Source organism: Denticeps clupeoides, chromosome 18 (assembly GCF_900700375.1).
Source record: "Denticeps clupeoides chromosome 18, fDenClu1.1, whole genome shotgun sequence".
NCBI classification, from domain to species: Eukaryota; Metazoa; Chordata; class Actinopteri; order Clupeiformes; family Denticipitidae; genus Denticeps; species Denticeps clupeoides.
Window position 1 is genome coordinate 169,386 of NC_041724.1, and position 10,237 is coordinate 179,622.

At 56.7% G+C, this 10,237-nt stretch overlaps 1 protein-coding gene across 2 annotated transcripts in view; it reads left to right on the forward strand.

Annotated features, from left to right (window-relative positions):
* The first annotated feature begins 485 nt into the window (after positions 1 to 485).
* The window catches only part of LOC114767928 (protocadherin Fat 4), a 56,951-nt gene continuing 47,199 nt past the window's right edge, over positions 486 to 10,237 (forward strand). For both annotated transcript variants that reach the window (XR_003743004.1, XM_028959852.1), the window contains exon 1: positions 486 to 5,924. Coding sequence is in view for 1 of the 2 variants with exons in the window: in XM_028959852.1 (XP_028815685.1) it covers positions 816 to 5,924 (5,109 nt within the window). In the remaining variant the exon portion in view is untranslated. The remainder of the gene's footprint in view (positions 5,925 to 10,237) is intronic.

A 10,237-nucleotide genomic window follows, 5' to 3' on the forward strand; every position in this document is an offset into this window, starting at 1 on the left:
AATCAGATTTCAGACCGACTTCCTGTTATCGAGGCACATTCACAAAAACAAAAAAATTAAAATGCTTTTTTTCCCCAATAGATGGCGCCGTCGTCCATGAAATGGCCAATAGAAACGCTCCAAAAGAGCTGATTAAAATTACGCGCACATATAGTAATATTTAAATATGCAATACTGTTTACTGGAATTAAACCTCATATAGGACGTAAAATTACAGTTCAAAGGGACTTTCAAACTAATTAAAGCGCGCAGGGCTCCATGTCGATACTATTATTATTTTTATATAAACGTTTTGTTAATAAACTGAGTGTTTATCATGATAATCGTAACTTTGATTATGATCCAGTTTGAAGAACCGGACCCGTTACCTGCCGTGACTGACAGCCGGACGAGCGAGGGGCGGGGCCGGCCGGCCGGCGCGGGCCAATGGGAGCGCAGGGGGGGCGGGACCCGCCGCGCTCCAGCTTTGTTCGGACTCCCCGGGAACGCGGGGATAAATGACGGAACTTTTCCTCCCGTTATTCCGGGGAAGTCGCGTCTCCGTCGCCGCGCCTGGCGGGTTTCATTTGTTCATTTGTCATTTTTATTTCCGTCGCTCTCTCCCTCCCGCGGTTTGCGCGCAGCTTTCTGGGAGCCGCCGGACGAAATAAAAACTTTTTTTTAATTCCTTTTTTTTTGTTCCCGGCCGGAGCTGCGGACCATGGAGCGTTTCTGGGTTCGGGAATAACTGAGGGAATTTGCGGAGGAGTTAAAATAAGAAGAAGAAGGAGGAGGAGGAGAAGTATGCGGAGCGCGGCGCCCGGACTCTGAGCACCATGGCGCCCGCAGGTAGAAGAACCCCGAACCGCCTCCACACGCTGCTGCTGGTGCTGTGGACCCTGTCCCGGGACTCCACGTCCAGCCAGGTTCGCCAGGAGTTCCGGGTGCTGGAGGAGCAGCCGCTCGGCACCTACGTGGGCACCATCGAGACCAGGCCGAGCTTCACCTACCGCTTCAGCGAGAGCCACCAACTTTTCTCCATCAACGGCACCACGGGCGTCATCTCCACGTCCGCCGTGATCGACCGGGAGGCGCTGCAGAGCGGCGTCATCAACGTGGTGGTCCTGTCCAGCCAGCCCACCTACCCCACCGAGGTGCGCATCGTGGTGCTGGACATGAACGACAACGCCCCGGTCTTCCCCGACCCGTCCATCGTGGTGGCCTTCAAGGAGGACGCCAGCAGCGGCCGCCAGGTCATCCTGGACACGGCCACGGACTCGGACATCGGGAGCAACGGCGTGGACCACACCACCTACCGCATCGTGGACGGGAACGAGCAGGGCAGGTTCCGGCTGGACATCACGGTGAACCCGAGCGGCGAGGGCGCCTTCCTGCACCTGGTCTCCACGGGCGGCCTGGACCGGGAGCTGTCCGCCTTCTACCAGCTGCTGGTCCAGGTGGAGGACAAGGGGGAGCCCAGAAGGTCCGGCTACCTGCAGGTCAACGTCACCATCCAGGACATCAACGACAACCCCCCGGTGTTCGAGCTGGAGCATTACCAAACCAGCGTCTTCGAGGACGCCGCCATGGGCTCCAGCGTCCTGCAGATCACGGCCACGGACCAGGACGCCGGCGCCAACGCGGACATCCGCTACTTCCTGGACGAGGGCACGCCGTTTCAGATTGACCCCAAAGCTGGAACTGTTATAATCAAAGAGGCTTTGGACTACGAGAACAAGAAGGAGTATTCTGTCACGGTCCACGCCGCGGACGCCGGCGTCCCGTCCCTGTCGGGCCGGGCGGAGGCCACCATCCGGCTGCTGGACGTGAACGATAACGACCCGGTGGTGAAGTTCCGCTACTTCCCCACCACGTCCAAGTTCGCCTCCGTGGACGAGAACGCCCAGATCGGCACGGTGGTGGCGCTGCTGACCGTCTCGGACGCCGACTCCCCCATGGCCAACGGCAACATCTCCGTCTCCATCTTAGGCGGTAATGAGCAGAGGCACTTTGAGGTGCACACGTCCCCCGTCCCCAACCTGAGCCTAATCAAGGTGGCCAGCGTGCTGGACAGAGAGCGGATATCGTCCTACAACCTCACCGTCTCCGTGTCCGACAATGGAAAACCGGTGGCCAGGTCCTCCTTCGCCAGCCTGGTCATTTTCGTGAACGACATCAACGACCACCCGCCCGTCTTCCAGGAGGCCCAGTACAGGGTGGACATCAGCGAGGACGTCCCCAAGGGCAGCTACATTAAAGGCGTCTCGGCGACAGACGGGGACTCCGGGCAGAACGCCAACCTGCGCTACTCGCTGGTGTCGGGAAACGGTCTGGGCTGGTTCGCCATCAGCGAGAACAGCGGCCTGGTCACCAGCGCCGCGCCGCTGGACCGGGAGACGGCGTCCGAGGTCGTGCTGAACATCAGCGCCAAAGACCAGGGCCTGCAGCCCAAGATCTCCTACACCAGGCTGGTGGTCACCATCCTGGACGTGAACGACCAGGCGCCGGCGTTCGCGCAGAGCTCCGCCCACGTCTCGCTGGTGGAGCACGCCCCCGCCGGCACCGAGCTGCTGCTGCTGTCCGCCACCGACGGCGACCTCCAGGCCAACGGCACGGTGACCTTCTCTTTTGACCCCGAGACGCCGGCCGGCGTGCAGGACAAGTTCCGTCTGGACGGGGCGTCCGGCAGGCTGAGCGCCGCGGCGGAGTTAGACCGGGAGGAGGCGGAGTCGTATTTACTGTACATCAGAGCGTCCGATGGCGGCAGGCCGCCCCTGCACTCCACCGCCAGAGTCAACGTCACCCTCGCCGACGTGAACGACAACACGCCGGCTTTCTACCCGCTGCAGTATTACGCCAACGTCAAAGAGAACGAGCCGCCCGGATCGTATGTCACCACGGTGACCGCCACGGACCCGGACCTGGGCGCCAACGGCACGGTGACGTACCTCATCACCGCCGGGGACGCTTTTAAATTCCACATCGACGGCAGCACGGGCAAAATCACGACCCTGGTGGCCCTCGACCGCGAGGAGAAAACGGCGTACCAGCTGCAGGTGAGCGCCACGGACGGGGGCAACCTGCGCTCGCACAAGCACGCCATCGTCACCGTCACCGTCATAGACACGCAGGACAACCCGCCGTCGTTCGCGCAGGGCGTCTACAGCTTCGTCATGTTCGAAAACGTCCCCGTCAACACGGTGATCGGCGCCGTGTCGGCGTCCTCCGCGGACCTGAACGCCAACGTCACCTACATCATCGCCTCCGGCGACCAGAGGGGCCTGTTCGCGGTGAACAGCGCCACGGGCGAGATCTTCGCCTCCGGCCTGATTGACAGGGAGGAGCGGGCCTTCCACCAGCTGAAAGTGGTGGCTCGAGGAGGGGAGGTGACGGGCGAGGCGCTGGTCAACGTCACCGTGAAGGACCTGAACGACAACGCCCCGCGCTTCACCCACGCGGTGGAGCACGTCAGCGCGGTGGAGAACTGGAGCGCGGGCCACCAGATCTTCCAGGCCAGCGCGTCCGACCCCGACGAGGGCGCCAACGGCGCGGTGGCCTACAGCCTGAAGCAGAACCCGCGAGGCCTGTTCCACGTCCACGAAAGACACGGCCTCGTCACCCTGACCGGGCCCCTGGAGGTCGCCGCCGGCTCGTACCAGGTGGAGGTCCTGGCTGCGGACATGGGGGTGCCGCGCCACACCTCCAGCCTGCTTCTGGCCATCAGCGTGTACGACGTGAACGACAACCCGCCCGTGTTCGACCAGCTCTCCTACGAGGTCCTCATCCTGGAGTCCGAGCCGGTGAACAGCCGCTTCTTCAAAGTCGCCGCCACGGATAAAGACTCCGGCGCCAACGGCGAGGTGGCGTACGACATCGCCGCCGGAAACGCGGGCGACGCCTTCGGGATCTTTCCCGACGGGCAGCTGTACATCAAGGCGGAGCTGGACAGGGAGACGCAGGACAGATACCTTCTCCTGCTGGTGGCCACGGACAGGGCGGTGGAGCCTCTGAGCGCCAGCGTGAACGTGACGGTGGTCCTGGACGACGTCAACGACAACCGTCCCCTCTTCAACAGCACCAGCTACGTCTTCCACTTCCAGGAGGAGCAGGGGAGGGGCGCCCTGGTGGGACGCGTCTTTGCCGAGGACAAGGACTTCGGGCCCAACGGCGAGGTGCGCTACGCCTTCGAGACGCCGCAGGCCAACTTCGAGCTGGACGCCATGACGGGGGAGCTGAGCAGCACGCTGGTGTTCGACCGCGAGCTCCTCACCAGACAGCGAGGAGCCGCCGTCTTCAGCTTCGCCGTCGTCTCCTCGGACCAGGGCCTGCCGAAGCCCCTGAGGGACCAGGCCAAAGTCCAAGTCTACATTCAAGACATTAACGACAACCCGCCCAAATTCACCAAAGACGTGTACCAGGCGTCCATCTCAGAGCTGGCGGTAAACATGACGCAGCTCTTGAGGGTGTCGGCCTCTGATGTGGACGAGGACAAAAATGGGCTGGTCCACTACCGCATAGAGGAGGGAAATGAAGAGGCGCAGTTCGCCATGGACAGCAGCTCGGGACAGGTGACCCTCGTAGGCAAACTGGACTATGAGTCCACCTCGTCCTATTCGCTGAAGATCGTGGCCGTGGACTCCGGCCTCGTCCCCCTCTCCTCGTCCTGCATGCTCAGCGTCAGCGTGCTGGACGAGAACGACAACGCTCCCTCCTTCCCGAAGTCCACGCTGACGGTGGACGTGCTGGAGAACATGAGGATCGGCGAGTTTGTGGCCTCGGTCACGGCCACGGACTCGGACTCGGGTCCGAACGCAGAAATCACCTACAGCATCGTGGCGACCAACAACCACGGCACGTTCAGCATCAGCCCCAACACCGGGAGCGTCTTCCTGGTGAAGAAGCTGGACTACGAGACGCAGTCCACCTACAAACTCAACGTCACCGCTAACGACAACGGCAGACCGCCGCGGTCCTCGTCCATCCCGGTCGTCATCCACGTGAGAGACTTCAATGACAACCCCCCGGTTTTCACCCCGGGGGACATTTTTAAGTCCATCTCTGAGAACCTGCCGCTGTCCAGCTCTGTCATGAGCATCTCCGCCCACGACACGGACGCGGACATCAACGGACAGCTGGAGTACTCCATCGTCCAGCAGACGCCGAGAGGAAGTCACTTCCGCATCGACCCCGGCACCGGGGTCATCTACACCAGCGCCGCCATCGACAGGGAGTTCTCCAACCTCTACGAGCTCACGGTGAAGGCCACTGACCAGGCGGTGCCGGCGGAGTTCCGGCGCTCCGCCCTGAAAAACGTCACCATATGGGTGACGGACCAGAACGACAACGTCCCCACGTTCATCTCGCAAAACGCCCTCGTGGCCGAATCCAACATCGTCATCGGCTCCATCCTGACCACCGTGGTGGCCGTCGACCCCGACGACGGTGCGAATGGCGAGGTGGAGTACGAGCTGGTGAAAGGAGACTCGGACACGTTCATCATGGACCGCTACAGCGGGGACATCCGCGTGGCGTCCCAGCTGCTGCCCTCCCGTCTCACCTACGCCCTCACCGTCTCCGCCACCGACCACGGCACGGAGCGGAAGGCCTCCAGGACCGAGCTGGTCATCATCCTCCAGGGCACCGACGGCCCCGTCTTCTCCCAGCCCAAGTACATCACCATCCTGAAGGAAGGCCAGCCGCCGGGGACCAGCGTCATCTCGCTGGACGCGTCCAGTCCCCGCGGCTCGGCCACCAAGGTGGAGTACTTCATCGTGTCCGTGCGCGGCGCCGGCCGGCCGGCGGGGCGCCTCTTCACCATCGGACGCCGCACCGGAGTAATTCAGACCGCCGCCGAGCTGGACCGCGAGCGGGGCGCCGACCTGTACCTGCTGGACGTCTACGCCATCGAGACGGAGGCCAGCCAGCCGCGGACGCAGCGAGCCGAGGTGAGAGAGCCGTCAAATTCACCGGTGAACTCCACCGAGGTTCTGCGCCGCAGAATTACATCTAAATCGCCTTCAACGTGTTTTTATTGTTCCCGTTCCCAAAAATACCGGCCATGACCAAATCCCCGGCATTTAGCCTGGGCCCTCCAGGGGGGGCGGGATCAGCGCGTCCTGGACTGGCGCTCGGATATGCCGGATATGAGAGGGAGAGGGAGGGAGGGAGGAGAATTACGCCGGGATTTGAGGTGGAGGTACAGGGTGGTCCCGGCGCGCTTTATTGTGCCACCAGCCCCGGCTCCGCGGCCAATAAGCAGCCATTAAAAAACCGTGTGACCTCTTAAGACTCCATGAATGGCTGGATGGGAGGGCCGGTGGAGGAAAATCTCTAAGCTCCCCATTCAGGGTGCATTTCATGATGCTCCTCTTCTTTATAAACCCCAAACCTGAGGAGAACGTCCCTAAAATGAAAAGCTAGTGGGATTCTACATATGAATGTGCGTGTTTTTGGAAATGTCGCCTTATTACGCGCTTCATAAAGCCCCATTATGAATTGTCTTGTGCATTTCATGATGCTCTTCTTCTTTATAAACCCCAAACCTGAGGAGAACGTCCCTAAAATGAAAAGCTAGTGGGATTCTACATATGAATGTGCGTGTTTTTGGAAATGTCGCCTTATTACGGGCTTCATAAAGCCCCATTATGAATTGCGTTGTGTATTTTTGGAATTCTGCGGAATTCCCTGCACGTGTTTTTTCTTAAACGAGTAAGGCTGTAAAAGTATCGGCGTAACTGGATATGCTGGTCCCTCGCAGAGATTTATAACCAGCGAAAGTATGGAAATTTATGTTTCGCTCCGCGTTATGGCAGTGCTTGATTTAAAAGTCGACCCCAGCGACCTTCATCTCATGTTTTGGGTCTCGTCGTAATTGCAGATGCACGTAATCTCTTGTTTTTGTTGGCCGTGGCGCGTTCCCAGGAATTTTGCCGTTTGACGTGAATTATGGTGGAACAAGATGTTAATAATGACACCTCGAGTTCAGTAGCATTCGGGCTCCAGCACTTCTGGGCTGCATCACACACCATTAAATAATGGAGGTAACCGGCCGTGAAGCATTTTTAAGTTCCCTCAACTTCACGCCCCTGTAGTTGTGGCACAGGCGTGAAGTTGAGAGAACTTCGCCAGAGAGAGAGAGAGAGAGAGGCTGATTGAATTGTTTGTGCCTGAGTGGTCGGGCGAACTTGAAGTGCTACGTCCTCCTTGTCCTCATTGTTCCGCGTTCTCGGATCCAGTGGTGCTTATTCCTCACGGCGACGCGGTTTTATTCCCCTTTGAAAGCAGGTCTATTCACTGACAGATTTAGTGGTGGTCATGTGACCCGTGAGGAGTCGTGAGGAGTCCTTCAGATGGCTGGAGGAGATAAAAGTCTCTTATTGTTGTTTTCCTGTGTCTTGCGCGCCGTGGACGCGGCAGAGAAGGTCCTTTAAACCCGTCCACGTCCTCTGGGCTGTTCTTCGTCCCGGGTTTCACCACACACTGCGTCTCTGTAGCTGGGCTGGAGATGTGATTAGGGGCGAGCGGGCCGGCGGCGGGTTCCGGCGTTCGGACCGCGCGGCACGTCGCCACGTTTGTGTGCAGAAGGAACCGAGGCAGTAAATCCACGGGACAGTCTGCTGACCCCCCGCAGGTGGTCCTGCAAGGTCAAAGGTGAGAAAGTGAAACACGGCAACACACATGGCGTCTGGACCGTCGGTCTAAAATAAACACACCGACACACACGTCGCTGCGTGATGATGTGGAGGCGACCAGAACGTAATATTATCTCAACTCAGCGTCCGGCGTCGTCTTTCATCTTCTCATATTTTATTACAGTATTTATCAAGTGAGTGTGGAGTGTGTGTATTGTGTGTGTGGAGTGTGTGATGTGTGTATAGAGTGTGTGTGTGTGTGTGTGTGTGTGTGTGTGGTGTGTATGTTGTGTGTATTGTGTGTGTGGTGTGTGTGTTGAGTGTATTGTGTGTTGTGGTGTGTTTGTTATGTGTATTGTATGTGTGAAGTGTATGTTGTGTGTATTGTGTGTGTGGAGTGTGTGATGTGTGTATAGAGTGTGTGTGTGTGGTGTGTATGTTGTGTGCATTGTGTGTGTGGTGTGTGTGATGTGTGTATAGAGTGTGTGTGTGTGTGTGTGTGTGTGTGTGATGTGTATGTTGTGTGTATTGTGTGTGTGGTGTGTGTGTTGAGTGTATTGTGTTTGTGGTGTGTTTGTTATGTGTATTGTATGTGTGAAGTGTATGTTGTGTGTATTGTGTGTGTGGAGTGTGTGATGTGTATAGAGTGTGTGTGTGTTCTGTGTATTGTGTGTGTTGTGTATAGAGTGTGTGTTTGTTGTGTGTATTGTATGTGTGGAGGGTGTGTTGTGTATAGAGTGTGTGTGTAGTGTGTATTGTGTGTGTGGGGCGTTTAGAGGTCGTCACGGCGATGAGTGAGAAGAGAAGTTTCGGATTGGGAGTGTCGTGCAGGACGCGCTGCTCGAAACGAGTCCCCGGAGCATTTGGACATTTTTACAGGGTCTGTGTGTGTTTGATTGTCGCGCATCATTAGCAGGTCAGAATTATACAGCCGCTCCGCGTTATTTAGCTCCACTGGGAACCGCCTTTGCATTTGTGGTGGGGCAGTGTGGGAGGGTTTGGGATAATGTGGGATGGTTTGGGACTGTGTGGGACAGTCTGGGACAGTTTGGGGCAGTTTTGGAATGGTTTGAGACAGTTTGAGATGGTTTGGGATGGTTTGGGACTGTGTGGGACAGTTTGGGACAGTTTGGGTCAGTTTTGGAATGGTTTGGGACTGTGTGGGACAGTTTGGGCAGTTTTGGAATGGTTTGAGACAGTTTGGGATGGTTTGGGACTGTGTGGGACAGTTTGGGACAGTGTGGGCAGTTTTGGAATGGTTTGAGACAGTTTGAGTCTGAGATGGTTTGGGATGGTTTCAAATTCAAATTTTATTTGTCACATACACAGTCATACATGGTATGATATGCAGTGAAATGCTTTAGCGACTGATACAGACCAGAGTATTGCAAATATTGCTAGTAAACAATGAACCAATATGCAAATATTGCAAACATAACCAAATATTACACTTTTATGTCTTTAACCTAAAACATAAAATATGTGTAACAGGTAGGGTGGAAGTGTGCAAATAGGTGGAGTCAACGTATAAAGTGACAAAGTATAACCAGGTAAACGTGCAAGGTAAAAAGAGTTTAAAAATTAAATAAAAAGTTTGTGCAAGGATTTCTAGGGGAAATGAGTGGTTGAGAGTGAAAGTGCTGGAGTGTGTTGGAGTTCTATGTACTGTTGATGTTGAGAGCTCGTATAACCTGCGGGAAGAAGCTCCTCCTCATTCTCTCTCTGTTGGACTCGAGGGAGCGGAAGAGCTTTCCTGATCGCAGCAGAGAGGACAGTCCATTGTTGGGGTGGATTGGGAGGGTATGGGATGGTATAAGGAGGTGTGGGAGGGTATGGGGTGGTTTGGGACAGTTTGGGGCAGTTTGGGATGATTTGGGACAGTGTGGGACAGTTTGAGATGGTTTGTGATGGTGTAGGGTGGTGTGGAAGGATATGGGGTGGTTTGGGAGGGTTTGGGTGGTTTGGGACAGTTTGAGACAGTTTGAGATGGTTTGGGATGGTGTGGGGCGGTGTGGGAGGGTTTGGGGTGGTTTGTGATGGTGTAGGGTGGTGTGGAAGGATATGGGGTGGTTTGGGAGGGTTTGGGTGGTTTGGGACAGTTTGAGACAGTTTGAGATGGTTTGGGATGGTGTGGGGCGGTGTGGGAGGGTTTGGGGTGGTTTGTGATGGTGTAGGGTGGTGTGGAAGGATATGGGGTGGTTTGGGAGGGTTTTGGGGTGGTTTGGGACAGTTTGAGACAGTTTGAGATGGTTTGGGATGGTGTGGGGCGGTGTGGGAGGGTTTGGGGTGGTTTGTGATGGTGTAGGGTGGTGTGGAAGGATATGGGGTGGTTTGGGAGGGTTTTGGGGTGGTTTGGGACAGTTTGAGACAGTTTGAGATGGTTTGGGATGGTGTGGGGCGGTGTGGGAGGGTTTGGGGTGGTTTGTGATGGTGTAGGGTGGTGTGGAAGGATATGGGGTGGTTTGGGAGGGTTTGGGGTGGTTTGGGACAGTTTTGGATGGTTTGGGGTAGTTTGGGGTGGTTTGAAACAGTTTGAGACGGTTTGGGATGGTGTGGGACAGTTTGGGGCAGTTTGGGACAGTTTGGGACGGTTTGAGACAGTTTGGGATGGTGTGGGGCGGTGTGGG